The sequence below is a fragment of the Chelmon rostratus genome, chromosome 17, assembly GCF_017976325.1.
Source record: "Chelmon rostratus isolate fCheRos1 chromosome 17, fCheRos1.pri, whole genome shotgun sequence".
NCBI lineage: Eukaryota > Metazoa > Chordata > Actinopteri > Chaetodontiformes > Chaetodontidae > Chelmon > Chelmon rostratus.
Window position 1 is genome coordinate 1496191 of NC_055674.1, and position 21850 is coordinate 1518040.

General features: G+C 43.9%; 1 protein-coding gene across 2 annotated transcripts; it reads right to left on the reverse strand.

The window, feature by feature from the left end:
* Positions 1-1064: 1064 nt before the first annotated feature.
* On the reverse strand, positions 1065-21502 carry LOC121621115 (ras-related protein Rab-40C). Of its 2 annotated transcripts, XR_006007603.1 has the most exons (7): positions 20039-20192; positions 12075-12135; positions 9165-9225; positions 8999-9076; positions 6333-6555; positions 3986-5367; positions 1065-3514 (listed from the first exon to the last, which is right to left on the reverse strand). XR_006007603.1 is itself a non-coding variant. In XM_041957439.1 (6 exons), exons 1-6 carry the CDS (start codon positions 20178-20180, stop codon positions 5093-5095), a joined length of 840 nt encoding a protein of 279 aa, XP_041813373.1. In that variant the 5' UTR covers positions 20181-21502; the 3' UTR covers positions 1065-5092. The 2 variants fall into 2 exon arrangements, 1 of the variants encoding a protein (XP_041813373.1); XM_041957439.1 differs by having other exon boundaries at positions 1065-5367; positions 20039-21502.
* Positions 21503-21850: the final 348 nt, after the last annotated feature.

Consider the following 21850-nt stretch of genomic DNA (forward strand, 5'->3'; position numbering starts at 1 on the left):
GCCTCTTTCTTTTAGAGGTGTGCATGTTGAAACCCAGAAGAGTTGCTGTACTGATTTTTATTTCATTTTGCACAGGTATGTGAGCTCATGGTTTGTCATTGATGATATAATGTTCATGATAAAACACAAAAATTGCCACTGTTGAGTGTAAAAATGTATTTGTGTTTCCAAATGTTAGGTTGAATGAATTATATGAATTTATAAAAACATGCATTAGCTCAGACGGCGTGAGATTCCGCTGAGGAGAGAGGTGTGTATGTAGAAACCCAGAAGAGTTGCTGTACTGATTTGATTTCATTTTGCACAGCTGGCCTGAAATAAATCCTGGTCCAGTGGTAAAACAGTTATGGTCCCTGTCTCATCCATTTGCACAACACAATGCAGAGATTTATCCCAGTGAGACAAGAGTGGTAGGCCAGACCGGCTACATATATATATATTTAAATGCAGCTATATATTAACTTTCCTTCTGTTATTTTGATGTATTGACTGTCCTTGCTGTGGATATTCTTGTTTGCTCGTTATAATTTGTTTGTATGTTCATTTTTTTTTGTGTATTTGTCGACCTTTTTTGAAACTTTCCAGTGTTTTATGTGGAAAGTTCTAGTAAATATCACCTTGATATTCGCACTGATTTACTGTGATATTGTACATATTGTATATATACTATACACACATGTGTATGTACCTGTCTATTTTTCTCTGTAATTAGTTTTTCTTTCTACCTTCAGTGCTGCTATTACCATTTTTTTTCTAAAACTACCGTTTCTATTCTAATTTATTGTAAAATTACAATAAAGCTGGTCTTAAAAACTGTACATATGTCAAAACGGTACTGAGACTGTTCTTGATATTTCTGACTCATTAACAAACACGTCTGACACCTGGACAAACCAGTTGTCGGCTGTAATGTGGACAAACAGGGTGTGGACAGTTCTCTGGTGTGTTTCTGTCTGTAGGGGACGTGATGTGGGGGTTTGTTTCCAGTAGATGGCGGCCTTCCACCAAACAGCGATGCAACAGAAATCAAGTCAAAACCATCGACTGCGACATCTTGACTCCAACATTCAAGAGTTTTATTGTGAAAAATTCTTTCTCTTCATAACCTTGCCTCCAAACTGTACAATCAATAATTTAAAAAAAGAAAAATGTTCAGCTTTGTGTTTGAAGAACATTCTCACACACACTCACACACTCTCTTCAGATCACTCAGCAGCTTTAGCCAAAAACCAGAATAGTGTTTTACAGATGTTTTTTTCTTTTGTCTAAGTCTTCATCATCATCATCATCATCACAACAGCCTGCTCCTTTATACAAGACCTCCACAACAGGCAACATCAGAGGGCATCCCTGAATCTCCCACCGTCCTCCAAACATTTCTATATTTAAAAAAAAAAGTCCATGAAAATCCAAAATGGAAACTCAGTTCAGGAGAAACATAATTTTAAGGAACACTGAGGAAGACCATCCAGACACACACAGACGTGGAAGAAAACAGTTGTGTTATCACAATTGGACCCGGTGAGGGTTATTCTGCTCTGTGGGCCAGCAGCAGCAGCAGCAGCAGCAGTAAAAGCCTTTTCCTGTTCATCACAGAGAGGAAACCTGCTGGCAACAAGCTCGAGTCAAATTCCTTTTCGGCTCCCGTCTTCCTTAAAACACTGATGATGACAAAACAGACGCTGACGCACGATAAAAGCTGTCTTATGTGCGTCAGCTGTTTCTAAATCTCTGTCTAACCCTTAAACCCGGGACACATGGAGACCAGGATGCATTAAAAAATAAATATAATTCTGACAGATGTCACGATCATAATTCATTCATGTTTCGATCAACTGTTCAGATGAATAAACGGTCTTCAGGTCAGTCAGCTGCACCGTAAAGGACCAAACCGGTGTTTCTACAGATTTACAACCAATCACATCGTTCTTCATCTGCAAATGTGTTCGTTCTGTCTCTCACAGCTGCTCGTCTCCAGTTATTTAACTCCAGCTTGTATAACAGCTCTGTTCGATGTTCGATTCATCCTGAGGGGAACGTCCTCAAAATCTGAAAAACCTCATTCCCAATGAGCTGCCCAGTGAAACAGATCTGAGGGCATCTACAGGCTGACGTGAAGATCCACCAGGATGTTTGTCAGCTTGAGCTCCACCTGCTGACTTTGACAGGACAGCAGTGAGGGGAGAGGGAGAGAAAACATAATCAGTGAGATTTCACTTCCTTTAAGTGGAAGTTAAAGTCTGTAGGCAAAGACAGCTCCCTGAGATCAGCCCCGAGAGACGGGGGGAGTCCACCAGCGCTCACATTAAACCACACACCCAGTTAACGCGGGACTGCACGGGGTCACGAGGAAAAACCCACCAACCACCTGAGGAGAACAGCTGGTGCAAAAACAAGCAGCAGCTACGTCTTTATATTACAGAGAAAGGGAGCGGGAAAAGACGCGGGAGCTGACGAGGACGACGGGTGAAGATGAAGAAGCAAACCACGCTGAGCTTCCTATGGAGGAGCGAAGGATGAAAGAGCAGCGAGGAGAGACGGAGCCGGGGCGTTCTGACGAAGCCCTCCAGAGATCTATGAAGAGAGCATCTATTATTCAGCAGCTATGAATCATGGGACGGCATGCGGAGGCGGCGGTGCAGATCAGAGGGAGAGAGAGAAGAAGACATGCTGCATTCACTCCTGCGGGACATCCAGTCGGAGAGGTTTGGCGTTTAAAAAGCAGAAGAGTTCACATGCTGGGACACGACTGTCGATTCGGCCCGATCGCCTCCTCACGCGTGAAGCAGGAGGCCGACGCACACGTTCGTTAGACAGCAACACGTTTATTTACAGCTCGTCCGGCCGAAGCTGCTGTTCTTCCCACTGGACTCAAATGCAGCACGGAGTGAGAACAACAAGGGAAACGCGTTTCTGCTGATATCTTAAAGCCGTTAACTGTTCTCTCATAACCACGACTTCATTATATTGTTATTTACACGTGTCAAATCGTGCTCATACGTCAAAGAAAAGGCAGGTGAGACTCCAAAATGTTCCGACTGTCAACAAATGCAACGAAAAGCCCAAAACTAACAAACACAACCATCCACGGCCCGATACTGTACCCATCAGACTGATGCCTGAACAGTCCAAAAACCCAAGATATTCCATTAAACTGCAAATGATCACAGTTATTAATGTTGAAAACAGCAGATGTTGAGTATTTTTGCCTGATAAATGAACTGATTGAAAGTTTGAACAGTTCTATCGATCCACCGGTTTGGTCCTTTCAGGTAAAACTGAGGGAAAACAGCAGCTGCTCATAATGTGAGTGAGTGCGATTCAGAGGAAACTGCTGTTTACTGTCAACACAACAACACAGCACAGCTACTCTGACCGGTTTCTGTTTACACTGAGCGGGTCTCTCACCGGCGCCCTCGCCATCATCATCTCATCGTCTAAGGACGGCCAAACACCAGGAGCTACAGAAACCTGAGCCTCCTCCTCCTCCTGCAGGCTCCCTCCACGTCTAACACTGAAACGAATGTATGGAAAACACATTAGTGCACACTATGACCGGGAGGGATGGGCCACATACCACTGAGAAACAGGAACTGGGTGAGCTAACGTGTGTATCACACTTACTGGTTTTCATATTTGACACAGGACAGTTAAAGTGATATTCCAGCCAAAATCCTTTCAGTGTTAAACTCATATATCCACTGAAACTCCAGGATCAGGCTGCATTATTAATTAACTATCAAGCAGCATCTCAATTATTTTTACAACTGAACGTTTTGTCTATAAACTGTCAGAAAAGAGTGAAAACTGTCCCAGAGCTCAAGCAGACGTCTTCAAATAACTTGTTTTTTTCCAAACAACAATCGGAAACCTCAAATATTCTGTTTGTTTTTTGGAGGAAGTGTCGGGAAAATTAAAAGGCGGCATCCCAAGACTACAACTCCCAGAAGCTTTGATAGTCTGTATGAAAGCGACAGACTCTCACCAGCCTCGTCCAGTTGCTCTGCTCCACTTCACTGCTCTCGTTTTGTTCCAGCTTGGTTTCACCTTGTTGAATAAACTTCATCAACTGGCATCAAGTTAAAAATGAAGTGAGGAGAGACCTCACATTCTTTACTTTTTACAGCTTTGGGTGGTATCCATGGCAACAATCATCACAGGATCCCTATAAATAAAACCTAAAGCTGTGATGTGTGGTTACTGGGGGGTTGGACTTAATACTCGTGGTCGTGTTTTGTGCAGGTGAAGCGGCTCATTAAAAACGCAGCGTGTGTTTGTCGATGCTCACACTTCGTTTATATCAGACTCAAGGCACACTAGCAAGTCTGGACCTGAGATCTGCTTCAGGTTGGGCTTTCAGGATTTCGGGGGGGGGGGGTCAATGGAAGGGAACCTTCACTCATGTCATCAAAAGATTTCCCCTCAGCATGTGTAGATCAGCCATCTAACCTGTGAGTGTTCAGACGGCTGATAAACGATGGCCAGTGGAGGACTGACTGGTTTCTAGTGTCTCGATCATTAGCTTATTGGTCATTAAAACAGCAAATAAACCGACGTGTGCACAGAAAGAGGTGGAATCATAACCGGACAGACCGAGGAAAGAAAGAAACGTGAGACATAAAAGTGAAGAATTGATCTTGAGGTGATTTCTGTGACGAACAGTCACGATGAGTGGCGTGCATCACGTAGAGGAACTAAATATGGTGGAGGTGGTGAGAGATTCCTGTACATGTCATTAACACTCCAGCAGACAGGAGGGAGGCTGGAGTCTCTTTCTCTCCTTCAGCCGTTGGTCGTAGTGACAATCAGGTCTGTGGGACCGAAATGTTTGTAGTCGTTCTCCTGCGGTAGCTGGAGGCCCCGCTCGAGCCCCCCCCCTCACCTGGAAAGTACTTCATGCTCTTTGACATGATCTCATGCAGGTGAGAGGGAGCACTCATTCATCCCTTTATCCATCATTCCTGCTCTTCAGCTCTTCAGGTTCAGGGATGAGCTGCTCTCCTCCAGCTAACAACATCCTGTACATCTGTCTCCTGATCCACGCTGCCGCTCGTCCTCCGTCTCTTACGGACCCCCCCGAGGAGGCCGTTAATTAGGAGATTTTACAGTTGTTGCGGGTGCAGTTCTGCGGCGGACTCTGCGGCGGACGGATGGACTTGGAGCGCTTCAAGCTGTTGCCCTTGGAGCCGCCGGCCGGGTTGGCCAGCGAGTACGAGCGTCCGTGCATCATGACGGCGTTCATGCCGTTAGCCATGGAGAAGGACTTGAGGTGGGACTTGATGGCGACGGGCAGCGGGAGCTTGTCGATGAGGTGGACCGGCGTGCACGACACGATGGCTCTGCAGCACAGGTCCTGCAGGCTGAACACTGCAGAGAGGGAGGACAGAGGACGACATTCAGCACAGAGTCTGAACTGCAGGAACTTTCTGATTATCAATCTGATGCGTTCAACGACCTCAGCGTGAACAGGACGAGCCCTGAAGACACAGATAACGTTCAGACACACAGCGCCTGAGTCACTGCATCGTTAATTCTCTGAGGGTTTGCAGGACGTCACTGCACCTGCTTTCCTCTGTAATTACTGATGAGGCAGACAAAGGCTGACAGGAATGAGGAAGAATTCATCGGTTGGTCTATGAGGGCGTGTGTCATGCATCTGATGACTGCGTTAGTCGTTAGCACAGAACATACTGAATGCTGCCTGCAGCACAGACTCGTTGCTGTGTTCTCTGGACGACTGAAAACCCAACGAATTACAGTTTATCCAACTGAAACTAATCCAAACAGACGTTTTTCATTCAAATCCATAAATACTGTACGTGTCATTAATGTGGCAAACAGCAGCGAGCTCTGCAGTAATGGTCAGGGCCTGTACTTTCTTCAATGGCCATGATTTGGAACAGGTTTCTATTAGAGTCTGGGTTTTATTCCTAATCTGCCCTGATCCCTGATCAATATCTGACTATTGATACATTCAGAGTAATGCACAGTTTTTCTTTTCAACACAAATACTGTTTTCATTCACAACATCAGTCCCATCATTCCACTCTGCCATTTTTCTTTATTGTTGTTAAGCTTGCGTTAATTAAACTCAACACTTCCTGCATATTTGTCACATTAAAAGTCTCCCATCCCTCCCTCAAGATGATCTTACACAATAAAAGCCTTCCTTCATTGGAAGGCTGTTGTTGTTGTGTCTTATTATCATCAGCTGGATGTCATCTCGACCAGGACTCCCCCGCAGAGGAGATGTTGTATGTAACGGACGCTTTCTGGTGAAATAAAAAATGGAATTCTTCGGCTCGCCCGCTTCGACTCCCTCGTCCACTCACCTCTGTTGGGCCTCCAGAACTTCTCCATGCCGTGCCTCATCAGGACGATGCGCGACAGCTCTGTGAAGGACTCGATGACGTTGAAGTTGCACAGCGGGCTCACCTCGAAGAAGGTCATGCCGTTCTTCTCGGCGTACGCCCTCGCCTGCTCGGTGGGAACTTGCCGTTTGAAGGCCAGATGCAGACGGTTACCGACGAGGATTCGGGGCACGCCTGGAGCATGCTGGGAAGGGAAAAAATCACACAGAGGACAGAATTAAGGCTGCTACATGCCTGGTCCACGCTGCATCCATGCTTCAATAAATACATCAAACAAACACCTCCTCAGTGCTGAGCCACGACTTCAAGGACAACATCAGCTCAATATATGAGAGAAACACAGAAGAGGTCCCAGTCTACAAAGATCTGGAGGTGTTCCAGCTTCTCTTTGTTTTTTACACCCTCAAATGATTTAAAGCTGTCACACGTTCATGACCTCTCAGCTGTGCACACTGTCTCCAGCTGATCAAACGCTTCAGACGTTACATTCACAGGAAGTGACCAGCGGACGCTTGTTATTAATTCAACAGGCTCGAGGAAGCAGCCTGTATCTTGTCCTGCCACTCAGGCTCAGGTCTCTCTAATTCGTCTCCATCTGTTCTGACAAACCGAGTGAAACATGACGGCGGCGAGAGGCCGACCTCTCTCCTCCTGACTGTCACCGCTCCTCAGGCTCTCAGCAGCGTCCTCCCTGCTGCCTTTTCATGCTCCGAGTCTCTCCACGGAGGTCGGTCTGTGCCGGCAGCAGCGACCGTCACAGAGGGAACAGTAACAGCTGCAGCAGCGGCGGTGGTGGTGATGGTGGTGGTGCAAATACTGGAGGTTCCTACAGGCGTCAGGATTTTTACTTTTCCACAGAGCAGCGTTAAACTGCCCGACCTGCCTCACATTTTCCACAACAGAGAAACGTGAAAGACTCCAGAGAGACGTCTCATGTCTCTGTGTGGACGACGACTGAAGGTCTACCAGGCTGACACGTTCTCTGTCTCTACAGCACGAGTCACACAGCAACACAGCGATCAACTCTGTTTTCTCAGACTTCAGAGCCACGAATGCAACACAAACCAGCTTCTTCTTTAAGCTGCAATCATCCTGCAGAATGAGGCGACTGACAAAAATTAGACTAAGATTTTCTAAATTTACTGTTGATTACATACGTTATGTAACGCTATCACATCGACTGTACAACTAAATGCTCTGGAAATACTATATAGCTGTACTCTGTTGATCCCACATCACTGAGATAACGCTGAAATGATTGACACAAAATTAATCATCAACTATTTTGATAATCAATCGTCATTTCATTCATCTTTTAGAGCAAACATGGCAAATATTTTGTTCCCAGATTTTCAGAAATGAGTTTTTCTGTCTTTTCTCTGTTTGATATTATTGTATATTGAAGATCTTTGGGTAAAAACAAACAAAAGTCACCTTGAGGCTGTGAAAAAGGAGAGGGGCATTTTACTGTTTTCAGATATTTCAAACACTGAGTTCTAAATGAACTGATCAAAAAAATCAAACATAGATTAGAATTCATTAATCTAAAAAAACCCTGAAAATAATAAGGAAATAAAAATACAGCACATCCGCAGTGACTGATCCTAAATGGTTTGGACTTTGGGCTGTCTTCATCTTCTCTACACACTGTTGGACATTTTCACCTCTACGTCACGTCTGTCCTTACAAGTGGCCGAACACACCACATCTGTGGAGGTGGAGCAGGAAAGGCCAAACTGAAACATACATTCCACAGGCCAAAAATATCCACACACACACACACACACAGACACAGACACACACACACAGACACGCACACACACACACACACACACACAGACACACAGACACACACACACACACACACAGACACACAGACACACAGACACACACAGAGACACACACACACACACAGACACACACACAGACACACACACAGACACAGACACACACACACACACAGACACACAGACACAGACACACAGACACGCACACACACACACACACACACACAGACACACAGACACACACACACAGACACACAGACACACAGACACACAGACACACACAGAGACACACACACACACACAGACACACACAGACACACAGACACAGACACAGACACACAGACACACACACACACACACACACACACACAGACGGACATCCTTTTTGTTTCAGTCAGCAGGAAGGACATGATGAGAGTAGCCCACACACCCACAGCCACACGCATGCGCGCGCGCGCGCGCGCACACACACACACACACACACACACACACACACACACACACACACACACACACACACACACACAGAGGCTGTCTTAAGTGATTCACTTCACTCTGTCTATTGACCCTTTGTCCCGTCTTATAAACTGGAACGTTTTGCAGATTGCTGACGCCCACGATGCAGCGCCATTAGAAGATCCTGCTGGACTGTCGCACTCTCACATCTGGTGAGATCTGTCCGCCGCCGCCAGTCCTGCCCTCTCGCGAACATTTTCAAATGTAACATCTATTCACTGTTAAAGGCTACGGTTTTCTAAGAGGACTTCAGTAAAGTCGCATGTTCTCACCTTCTTCCTCAGCTCATCATCAATTCATCTATCCATCATCTTCATCACTCACCTCGTCAATCTCTCTGATCCACCTGTCGATCCCATCAAAGGACCACCGGTTAGTGATGTCATACACCAGCAGGATCCCCTGAGGACACACACACACACACAGGTTGATCTCGTGCAGAGTGGAGCTGGTTTCACCTGTGTTTTTAATCAGGTGGGTGGTTCCTCACCTGAGCCCCGCGGGAGTAAGAGCGGAAGATGGTGCAGAACCTGCCCTGTCCGGATGTGTCCCTGAGGACAAACAGAGAAGGTGGACACAGAGATTCACCGTCAGCTCAGATCTGTTCAGCTGACAGACGTCAGAGGTAAAACCTTTTTTTAGGACTCAAGAGTTTAAAAAAGCTTTGGCACTGAGGACAAAACTCTGGTTTAAAGCTTTTATCTTCAGTTTGAGACGACGCAGCAGCGATCAAACCTTCACATGTTGGCTCAGAGGATCAGCTGCCCCCCCTGGAATAAATTCACATTCATCACCTATATACTATATATATACATTCCTATGGGAAAGTCTCATAAACAAAACTATGAGGGTTGATTTTTGAGCTCTGGACACGGTGAGACAGCAGTCAAAACATGCAGTGTTTGTAGTTATGTTCTCTTAATGTAACAGCAAGTTGACATCCCCCCCCCCCCCCACAAATTTAATCTCTCTCACGTGGTTTTGTGGCCTACTTCTAAAATCCTAATTTATTCATTTAGTATTCAGTTAAGCTTGCACACACTCGCAGCCTTGAAGAGGCAGCCAACATCTTCTGATTTCAGTTCTTACAAAGAGAATAAGTGAGGATTAACTGAGCCGACAAATCAGCGATTGAAGGGGGGGGGGGGCGTTCAGGTGATAACGTTGTGATCCGGTGCCTGTTTACACTCCCAAACCTTGTGAACAGGTATTACAAATACAAAAGAAAGCGTCATTTTACAACCTCTTGCAGCTTGTTTTGCATCTCAGGTTTAGACAGTTTTTTTAATGGAGAGTTTGAAGAAATCTGACTTCAGACCAGCCGCTAAGACTAACTACAGCTCAGCCAGCTGCATGTTCATCCAGTCAGATGGGATGACGGCCTTCTAATGACATGTTGACTCTTCTTCAGGTGCAGCACAGGCTTTATGAATGACAGTTAGAGTCGAATCATGCTCACCTGTCGTATTAATGTTGAATAAAACTGATCTCGGCTTTTTAAAGGTGATATTTTAAAACGGCATAAATCAGCAAACCAATCTGCAGCCAGTAATAACCCATACATTCTCCTTTGAGCCTGATGATGGTTCAATGAATTGATAGCAATCATTTCTATGCCGTCAAAGGTCAAAGGTGAGCAGGCACAGTGTAGTGAGAGTAGTAAGAGGGGTCGTCCAGGCGGCCTAGGAATGAATGCACCGACCATCAATCACAATGTCCCCAGTTTGAGTCGAGCTTTGTTGCATTTCATCACCGACCTCTCTCTCACATCCTTTATCTCACTGTCAACCCTCTGAGAAGCACAGCTGCTTAGTATTTAATGATGATGATTGTACCCACAGTTCGAAGATAAAAACAACAACGTATCAGGGCGGAGAGGTCACAAAGTGCCTGCGGCTCTCAGCTCCGAGCCCACTGCTTCCTACTGAAGACGTAAAAACATGACACAGATGGCAGCAGAGATGGAGAGGAAGCAGAGGAGGAGGCGAGAAGAGGGACAACATTTAGACGGTCAAACAGCCGTGAGACAGCGAGGGGGAAAGACTGATGCAGCGAAATCAAGAAGACTCTGCGTCACAGGGCTGCCTTTAAGCTTTTCTCTCCACTGGGAAGACGAGGCGTTGCTTCTCCCTTGAGTTGTTGCATTCCTTGGCCTACTTCCACCAAACAGGCCTCGCCTAGCACTGCAGCGTGTCTTAACTGGCAATTACACGCACTTCTACTGATTCAAGATTACTTGTGAGGTATGGAACAATAAGCACACACCACAGCTGGGTTTCAGTGCAGTGATTTAAAAACATCGACGCAGTGCACTGTTAGCAGGATGTGTTTCGTGATGTGTATTATTTAAATGCAACCCCTCGACAAATGCTAGTCCTGTTTTTCCTTATGCAGCGTTCACTGTCTGGCAGTACCAGATGTATTCTGTATCATGCTGTTCCACTTCTTCAGTGAAGCTCTGTGATGTTTATACTGAGCCAAACACTCAGAGAGACTTCACATTTTTATGGCTGCAACGTTCCATCAAACTGAAATATTCAAGACGGATTGTGCATCATTTCGTACACATTTCTCCTAAATTCAGCATTCAACATTCGCTTCCCCACTAGAATTTAAAGTTAAGTTTTATGGGTCTCAACAATTTTTGGTTACATGGCATGACTTTGTAACAGCCGGCCGCCAGCGGGCCAGTGAGATTTAAGAGGTTAAAGTGTCGGTTCACCCAATTTATAAAGTCACGTCTGTGTGAGACGAAAATGCTTCAACTTGTGGAAACAATGAGCTTGTAGCTGGTGCAGCTCTAATGAATCTATTTCATGAACGTCCAGAGACAAAAAAGAACAGAGACTGGAAGGTTCCAGTCACAAACACAGCACAGCCTCCCATACACACAACATCACGGGAGGTTAGCTTACAGCTAACATCTGAACAATAGCTACACCGGCTGTTCGGGGTGAATCTCTATGATTTCTCCTCTCTGTGCTAAAAAGATTAAAAAATGACACGAGAAACACTCCAGTTACTGTGGATAACCCACAGAGCTGTGATCATTGGTCAGTGGAAACAGCTGGTATCCACGGTAACCAGGACACTGCTCCTGGAAAGACATGCTGCTGTGTTGACTCCACAAATGAAATCATTCACCTTCGTTGTATCAGGATTAAGAAAGAAATCACAGAGACAGACATTCAAAACCTGAGCAGATAAAACCAAAACTCTCTTCGTGGTTTGAGAAAATATTTGATTATAATTTGGCTGAACAAACACATAAAGGTCTAGGAGGTCTAGAACAGTACAGCATTGAGGGATTTAAGAGCACATGGCAGAAAAAGAGCAGCAGTCACCCTCTCCATTGTACAGACAACAACAGGTTATTGGTTCAGCGGTGATGCGTGCTTACCAAAGCTCCAGCTTCACTCTCCTCCCGTCCAGAAGAATGGTGGTGGTTTTATAGTCAATACCTGGACAGAGGGGGGCAGACAGAGGCAGGCATTAGGCAAACGGATGCATCAGGAAGGCCAGCATCAATCAAGATTACAGTACGGCGGTCAAAGACAAGCTGACTCATCATCTATTTGAGTCACTTAAACTGAATCAAAGTGTAAATTTACCCACAACACACTGCAGATAACTGTCATTAGCTTTGTACGATATGACAACCTTGTACTTTAGGGTGACAACACAAAAGATATCACAATGGAGATTCCTTTCCTGCTTTTCATAACCATACACTGGAGAATAAGTGACTGACTGAGTCAATCGTGGGAAAACCTGTGAAGAAACATGAACATCGCGGCATCATCAGCGACTCTGTCAGGCTGTCGGCGCAGTGGTACTTTGAGCTAAATGCTAACATCAGCATGCTAACATGCTCTCAGCGACCATGCGTGGACACTGTCGTTAGTGCTGCAGATATTTAGTCATAAAACTAACTACTAGACAAAATAAATGTTGGCCTGATGATGGCGCTAGATGAAAAGTCAGATAATCACCAGAGTTATTACAATTCATCCTGAGGGGAGCTCGACTGTTTGAAGCTAATTTCATCCATGTAGTTCAGTCAAACCGTTAACAGATCAACACTGTGATCCCCTGAGTCACACCGCTGCTAAAAACACTCAAGTGTCCATGGCAAGTATTTAATATTTTAATTATTCCAATTAAAAACATGACACAAATCTAAAAATAGCTTCTGAACTGCTCCTTCGAAGCTTGCTTGAGACCAGCAGGTTTCCGGTTTAACCGTCACCCCCCCCCGGCAGCTAACAGATCTCTGTGTTCGTCTGACTGCTGCACCTGTCGTCCTGCTGCTCCGTGTCCCGACACGTTCACCTGAGCCTGCCCGCCAGGTTGCTGTGGCTTTCACTGAGTCTGGTACCACCTGAGGCCAAACAGGTGAACCGCTGGATAATCTGTGTCTCCACATCCTGTAAGGTGTTTATCTTTTGTACTCATCAGTTTTATGTGACTGTGTGGTATAAAATGTGCCTGCCCTGACATGCTCATCAGCTAAAAGCTGTGTAAATAACATTTCCACTGAGAGAGGTTTGTACTGGTTAGGGAACAGCAAATCCTTGTTCAAACCCTCGTGGTTACTGGTTGCTTTAAGAATAAGGTTGGTCATTTTCTATATTTTCCTTACTGTCAATAAATTCCATGAAAAGAACCATCCAGCTCCAAAAACTACTAAAAACACTCCAATGAGCCATAATGTTGTGTATTAATCCGCCGTGGAAAATAGTCCACAACAAGTGCACTATTTCCTCCTGCGTGAGTAACGTTAAGAACTAACACATTAATTAATGTAATTAATGTATTAATGTACATTAATGTATAACAATAATATAAATAATAATTATTTTGAAATAAAGACAGATGCCCATAGCCCAAACCCCCCTGTATTAAAACCACAATGTACTGTAAAACGAAGACACACATCATTCCAAAGACTTTTACCTTGAAACCATCAGCTTTAAGATTAAACATTAAGACTCTTGGGAGAAAAGACATTAACATAGCAGCGCTGTTTAAAAAAGCAGACCAAACCCTCCCAGTTCCCAGACTCTCACACATGACTGCATCAGCCTCTGGCAGGTAGCAGCTGCTGGCTAACAACATTACCAATATCTTCCAATTTTCCAGGCAGCACAAAGCTGCTGCTGAGCTAAAGTGCTGAGCTCAGGCTGGTTTAATTGAATTGGAGTGAGTGCAGGGCTTCGTACCAAGTGCTTCCTCTCCTCTCGCTGCCAGGGCTCACTTAGATATCCCAGATAATCAATAGCGTCTCTGATGTCTCTGATGTCTTAGCTGAACGCTGCTGCTTCTATTCTCAGAGTGGAGTTTGTTTGTTCTCTTGATGTACTCGAGTCTGTGTGAAGCTGAGAACGCTCAGCTCCGCCTGCGACTGTCTGACAGATTTAACTCTATGGTAACGTTTGAGATGATGTTTTTGTGAGTGCACAGAACGCGATAGTGAGCGGGGGGGTGGATCAAATCCTCATTCACAGTAGATGTAATTATCTATTATTAGTAAGTTTTACAGAAAATCAAACGAGAAGCTGTTCAAGCAGACGCTGAGCAGACAGCTATGTCTGCAGCTGGTTAATCTGGTGAATGAACACTTTGTTTTTTCCTAACAGCCACAGATATTAAACAGATAGCTACAACAGTATGAACTGTATTACAAATACACCCATAAACTTTATGCACATACACATATTGCCCTGAATTAGGGAACATATACACATACAGACCACATGTAGTATGACTGTAATGTGATGTAAGTATTGTAATTTTTATAAGATCATGTCACATATGTCACCATTTATCATGTACTTACTTTAACTACTGGACTCTTGGTAATTAAATAGACCACATTTCATTCCTCAGGCTTCCACCTTAATAATTAATATTCAACCAAATTTTTTATGTTTTTGGTTGGATAAAACATGCATGTACCACTATATGGTATATTATTTCAAGATCATGGATGTATATGAGCCAGTACTGGCTTATTGTAGATATATTGGCATCAGTGTATATGACAACTGATAAGTAACAAGCAATGTCAGTACAGGACTGTCAAAGATATATCTTTACATTGTTTGCTACCAAAAGAGGAGTGACAAATGCACATCTTCCACTGGGTAGATATCATGGCTTTAAGGCAAATATCTGCCTCAAAATGTCAAAATGCATGTTCAGGCTCCAAAAGAAGACATGAAAAAATGAATTAATTTAAGGGGCACAAACAGAGCAGCAGAAACAAAAACTCTACATTCACATAAAAACAGTAGAAATCCTGAAATCAATCAAGTCACCTTGAGAGGCATTCTGTAGCTGGGAAAAACATCAACGACCAACATCTGTTTGAGTTTAATAGAACAGGTGGACGGGCTTTTCTACCACAGCTGGTCTGTCACACAGGGTGCAGCCTTACTGTGCACCGTGCAGCTCTATCATGTGGGACCATATAAAACCTGAAACTGAACCCAAAACAGCAAAGACCAAAGCAAATGTGAGCTGTAACCATGGAATACCAGCCAATCTGAAATACAATACATCTGTAAATAAAGTGCAGAGGCTGTGAAGGAAGAAATGAAATTCGGCAGGAAAAGTAAGCAAAGCGTGGAAAATGTGATTGGACAGCAGCGAGACTGCAGTCACAGCTAAGCTCTGTGGTAATACTGAACAATCGGTGTGTCAGTCTGTGCATCTTTCAAGAGGATTAGACCAGGTTCAGCTTTTCATTCACCTACCGACACTCTAAACCCTCTCCTTCAGGAGGGCAGCGCAGGGGGTTATCTCTGAGCTGGCCTGCAGCCAGCGATAACTGTTGTCTATGGAGATGAACTGTCAAAACAGGCCGTCCACTGCTACAGAGGAACAAAGGACCGCTGTGCCTGCGTGAACCCTGGGGAATATTTCATTGTTGGTGGGTGCTGAATGAAGAAAAGGTTTATGTGTCTTTTCAACCTGATTTTGCATTTTAATTGGCTTCGCTCCTCCAAGGCTGGTGTTATCTGATGGCAAACATCAACCCACTGTGAAATTCAAAACCTTATCGTGATGTGAAATATTAATCTTACGATCCCGTCAGAAATGATGTGGAACCCCAACACACCAATGGCCCCTCCCCCGCCTTTCTCAGGCATCAGTTTATGGTGTCCATCGTGTGTGGCAGCAGCCAACAATTTGCTTGAAATGTCAATTCAAGTCAGCTTTATTCATACACCAGATCATCACAGACGTTATCTCAGGGCACTTTTCTCACAGAGCAGGTCTGGACCGCACTCGCTGTTATTTGCAGAGACCTGACCATTTCCGCCACGAGCAAGCACTTGTCAGCGTGTCAGTTATTTCAAACAGGAGGGACGACAAAGAAATAGAGATAATAGATATTTGCCAACCAGCAGAGACTCTGTTAGACCATCATTACTAAGAAAGCCATCCCTTCAGTATCTCTAGATGTAGCAGGCCACTGTAGAAACACTGGAAATTAATGCGCAGAAATGCTTCATGGTAACTTGGGATTTAGAGGTTTGAGATGAAGCCTTGATTTGTCCGGTATTTAATTCTTTGGATTGAGCAAAATACTGCTGCATATGCTTATTTTATCAACATCTTAGTCATGGAATTTACAGAAAAAAATGCATTAAACATGTCAACTTGTGCTCTGGCAATGCCGTTCACAATTTGCCAGAAGCCAAGATCACATCTCGTTTTTCCAGTTCAAAACTCAAAGACATTCAGTCTGACCAAGAGCACCAACACCTAACATCTGAAACCTGAAAACAGATTTGCGTGAAAATGTATTGAAACAACTGTAAATACAGTCGTGGATTAATTAATTAATCAAAGCCAAATGTGACGTCTTCAAATTGATTTTTTTGCCAAGCAAAGGTCCAAAATCCAAACATATTCAATATTCAGTCATATATGACAAAATAAATCAGAACATCCTCATAATTGAAAAACTGGAACTAGACATTGTTTGACTAAAAAATTACCACAGTGATTAACTAATTATCAAAAAAGTTAATAATTAATTTTCTGTTGATGAACAAATGAACAAACAGTTTCAGCTTTCATGTCAGTGCTGCAAAACCTCTTTAAAACCATCTGGAAGCAAATGGTGTTGAACACCTGAGGGCCAAAAACAACTTGACAAAGTCACAAAAAACCATCCTTCACCAACACAGAGGTCTTCATGGGAACAATGTATGAAACATTTGTCACTGACTGGTCACTATTCTGATTTCTAGCCACCAAATTTCTGATCAATAAAGCACACAATCACTGATCACTGGGGAGGAAATGTGACAGAAGGGTCGATCCTGATGGCCCAAATCAGGAAGGGTACCAATCACAGCCTGAGGACAATGTCATCCAATTAAAACCTGCTCTTCTGTGCTGATTTTCTCCTCTTAAAATATTTAGTTTCTTCACAATCATTCCCATCCCTCCATGCTAACCCCTCTTTGCCACAGGGATGGAAATCAATAGCAGAGCTTCTGTCTGCACAAACATCCCAGCTGAAGCGTGTTCCCTCTGCCCTCCATATTTAATGAAGCCATCTGAAGGCTTTTGATCTCGTGCACATCAATTAGGACGTCTTCCTCTTTCAGAGACTCGTCAGAAGCTGCCCAGGCTCATATACTGGCAAAGGGTTTGTCTTCAGAAGGAAGGCAGGTTGTCCATGAGCTCACGTTTGAGTCACAACGTACTAATGCAGACACATCTGTAAATGTTGTTTTCATGTCCAATCGTGTCCCATCTGGCCAGTAATTATAGTCTAGTGCTGCAAATAATTATTTTCCATATTGATTAATCAGCACATTGACTGACTAATACATTCAATATTTTGTTTATAAAATGTGTAAAATAGTGAAAATGCCCATCACAATGTCCAAGTAAACATCTTTAAATGTCTTGCTTGAACGGCCAACAGTCCAAAAACCCAAAGCTGTTCATTTAACAACGTGTTACAAGCAGCAAATCCTCACATTTGTGAAGCTACTACCAGAGAATTGTTGGCATTTTTATTTAGAAAAATAAGTTAAACCTTTAATTCATTAGTACTTCCTAATTAAGTTCCTGCTGATATTTGAAAACATTATAATTTAACTGTATAAATCCTTGTAGCATCACATGCAAATAGAGCCACTGATCTATAGAAACAGAGTCATACTTCAACCACGGTTCAGAGACTCTTATCAAATCTTCTGCTCAAGACTCTTGTTTGTAATGACGACCTCCATCTGGAAATAACCATCACCTGCTGCAATCAAACAGTTTGGCCTTTGGTGAATGTGGGTGTCTGAAAACACTCATGACCTGGGAAGGTCGTCACACTGCTGCCAAATGCCAACAGGCAGCAACCCTCTGGCAGAATTCATTAGATAAGCGTTGGTGAAAAGGGGTCATTCTGCTGACTGATGTATTTTTCATGAACAGTTGCTTTCATCCTAAGGGGATGAGAAATCTTTTTCATCTGAAAAATAAAATGGATACTAAAGGAACCCTCGGTGACAGCATCTCCGGTGAGGACTGTGTGCTGGAGCAAATATCTTAACAAATGCAGTTTACATGCACGTTTCAGGAAATTAGTAACCGAGCATCTTATATTCCCAGATCAGTGGCTTACAGTGCAGAGCCTACCTCGGCTGCATGCATTTAATGAATGTACCTTCTTCCTCTCTGTTCTGCTGTGCACCTCATTACTGTTCCTTGGCAAACTCGTACAACCTCTTTTAGCATCATCAGAGTGATTCCAGTGATACAAGAGCCAGCATGTTTAAACCAATTTACAGAACTTGCACATTACATAAATTACAGGCTATGATCTTACGAAGCATACTATCACAGTTTAGTCCTTGAAAATTGTTTTCTCCAGCCTTCCATACAGCCAGTTGTTTAATCTCAGGTATCTGAGAGTTACCAGAGTCGAGGTAATCCATTACAGTGAACATCATGCCTGCTCGTATTGTTGCCATTGTAATGCAGCATCCCATAACCAACAACAATAACAGGATGTTTATTGTGGTAAAGTGTTTTCCACATGTAATATTAATTTGGGCGACCCACTCAGTTGGATTTATTCCCACTTACAAGGCTTTATTTGTATATTTATGTACTATTCCTTTCTTTCCTCTGGGGAAATGCTGCGTTACTTGAAGAAGCAAGGAAAAAGCAGGAGCAATGTGATATTTATAGAGACACAACCATGAACCAAGAGAGGCTTTTAATTAAAAAACGTTTACAAAAGACACTACACCATATCATTAGTTAGTTTATGAATGCAATGCTATGCAATGAGCCAAAGGGACTCTCAACCTGTGGGAGGCACCAGATAACCGGAAGAAACAGTATAAAGAGATCTTAAACACTACGGAACATCATGGAAAATGGTTAACAGTAATGTGAGTATGATTTGCTAAAAAAAAAAATGGCCAAAGCACACAAAAGCACTGGTATGGTCTTTTAAGAGCTTTCTTTCATTTTTGTACCGCTCTAGTCTGTTCCATCAGCTTCCCTCTGGTGGGAGTGGGAGTCTGTGTGAGTACGCATGTACAGCAGCCACAGGCCACCAGCTTGCTGCAGCAGCAGGCAGCGATCAGATAGTGGCTGTCAGCCCCGGAGCTACAGCAGCGAGAGAGCCAGGTGATCTGAGCTCCGACACCCAGGGAGGGATCATCTGACCGGGCACGGCTCCATCAGCCTTCCCCTTCACAGTATGGTGGCTAAAAGAGCTGGCGTTTGTGGGTGTAGCTAGTCTTGAGTTTCAAAAACAGAAGACTTAGAAACTATAATCCAATTAGCCTCAGTAATGTTCAAATCAAACCTACATGAGAGTTCTTACGGCTCTGGGCAGCACACATGCAGAGATGCCTACACAGCCTCCAATCAGCTCAAATACATGCACATAAAGCTACCATTCTGGTTAGAAGCTTTCTTCATTATTATTATTATTATTATTATTGGTAAGCACTGGAGCTGTTAAGGGAAAAGGAGGAACCACCATCATACTGGAAAATATTCAGTGTTCAGTATCTACAACCTATTGTCTTGTTATTATGACTGTGAGGTCGGGACAACTATTGTTTAGCAAGTGAAATTATCCACTAAGTCAACAACAATGCATGTACAGTCATGACTGTCTGACTTGCTTCCATGTGAATGCTCTGTGTTATAAGCGTCAGTGGGCTCATTGTGTATCCTCCACAGTCCACACAGCAAAATGAGCAGCTAGCATGTTCAGGACTTTTGTGATGAGCAAGCATGACACAACACAAGAAGATCATCATCACAAGAGGGAAAAACTGAGCCAACAGATCCCAATCAGCTGAGAGTGGAGTGACTCACCACTACTGTAAGCGTACGGGGACTCGGCCGATCCATCCTGCAGGCTGTCCAGGATCTCTCCTTTGCCCACATCGCTGTCTCCGACCAGCAGGAACTTGAGCAGGTAGTCGTAGCTTTTCACTGGGCTGCCCTGGCTGCCCATCGCGTCTCACATCTGAGCCCGGGGGCAGCGGATGCTGAAGATGAGTGACTGTAAACTTCCCCCGTTGACAAAAGGATGGGTGACCAACCAATCCCCTTGTGTGTTATTCTACTCGCCAAAACAAAAGCAATGTTTGTTGTCCCATGAACTTGATGAATGGGGGTCCACCAGCATGAAGTCCTTGTTTGCCTGGTAACTTTAACAGCCTCCCAAACTGTGTGTCGGGTTGGAAATTTTCAGACTAAATTTGGGCCAACAACACAGTCTCAGGGGAATGTCTTCCTTGAAAAAATAGCTGGATGCCAAAAATGTGATTCTGAAAACAAAACATCCTTATTGCTAAAATTACAGATAAGAAAAATAGTCTGGACACAAGTGTTGCTCAGTGGAGGAGAAAACTTTACCTACCCATAAACAATTGGCTTTCAAACTCTGGACTGACAGCTTATAAATAGATGAAACCACAATCTGAGACTTAAATTCCTGCTTGAGCTAACAACTCTTTATCTTAGTGACAGATTAGCATCTTTTAAAGAGAAGGAGCCCAGACGTTTAAAGAGTAACCAAAGCTGAATCTGGACGGGATGACTCTTGGAGGCTGGGTGTAGGGAGGAAAAACATGCTTATTGTCTGGAGTGGTAATTATAATAAGATAGGTGGCTAGTACCACTTTGCAAATATTAGGAGCAAATATTTCTGATGGGACGTATTTTCTACGAAGCTAACAAATTAAAAAATGGAAGGTGTAACTCTGTCTTTTTGCTCCCAATCAAGAGAAGCTTGCTGGCTAAGTTAGCAGGGGAACAACAAGCTAGTCCTGCCAGAGAGCTAGCTAGCTTAGCTATTACCACTGTTGCTAACGTTACCAAAACAGTTATCAGAGATGTTAGTAATTTAAAGACGCTGTCACTGGTTATGCGTTATGCCACGCTACACACTGCCACATATAACACTGCATTACTCGTTATAACCCTGCTTCGCAGTGGATAAAAGAGGAATGTTGGTATTCCACAGCAAGCTAAAAGCTAACTCAGCTAGCGCACCCCGTAGCTCAACTTCAACGGACGTCCGTGTAATTTCAGGCCCCCTTGTCTTTCTTCAGTCCGGGATGACAAAGATTCCTGTAACTTCACTGCGTTATATCCAGAAAAAATCGACATCTGCAGCGAAATCAAAACGCTGTGGCATTTTTACGTCCAGTCCAAATCTCTGTAGAAGTACTCAGTAATCGCAGTCCGTGATCCTTCCATTTTCTCCATTATATTCAATCATAATCACAGCTGTAGCTTCTCAGGACCGCACAACAACACTGAATCTGCCGCTGACAGATCGGCTGCTCGCCACAGTGCGCTGCCGTCTCCTCTCTGTTCCCGCCCTCTCTCACCAAGCCCCGCCTTCGCCATCATTGATTGGACGCTGATTCGACTGTGACATACGCGGTGGCATACATTGGCTAAGCGAAGCGTCTATCAAAGTTTGCTGTCAACAACACGCAGATGGCGAGGGAGCGTAGATGTGGACAACAAAGATGATTCATTTCTCACTGAATACAACAGAACAATGGCAGAGACATCCCATCGTGTGGACGGAACTCGATTCAATCAAAGCTCTGAACTGTCTTTTTATCTCAAAGTCAAATTCTGACACTCGAGTTAAATTAAGACACAATC

Excerpts from the sequence above, each read along its gene's own strand:
- LOC121621115 (XM_041957439.1), bottom strand. The coding sequence starts at position 20,180 with ATGGGCAGCCAGGGCAGCCCAGTGAAAAGCTACGACTACCTGCTCAAG. Across the intron at positions 9,226-12,074 it reads AGAGTGAAGCTGGAGCTTTG|GGACACATCCGGACAGGGCA; the intron begins GTAAGCACGCAT and ends GTTTGTCCTCAG. Across the intron at positions 5,368-6,332 it reads GTTCTGGAGGCCCAACAGAG|TGTTCAGCCTGCAGGACCTG; the intron begins GTGAGTGGACGA and ends CCCTCTCTGCAG.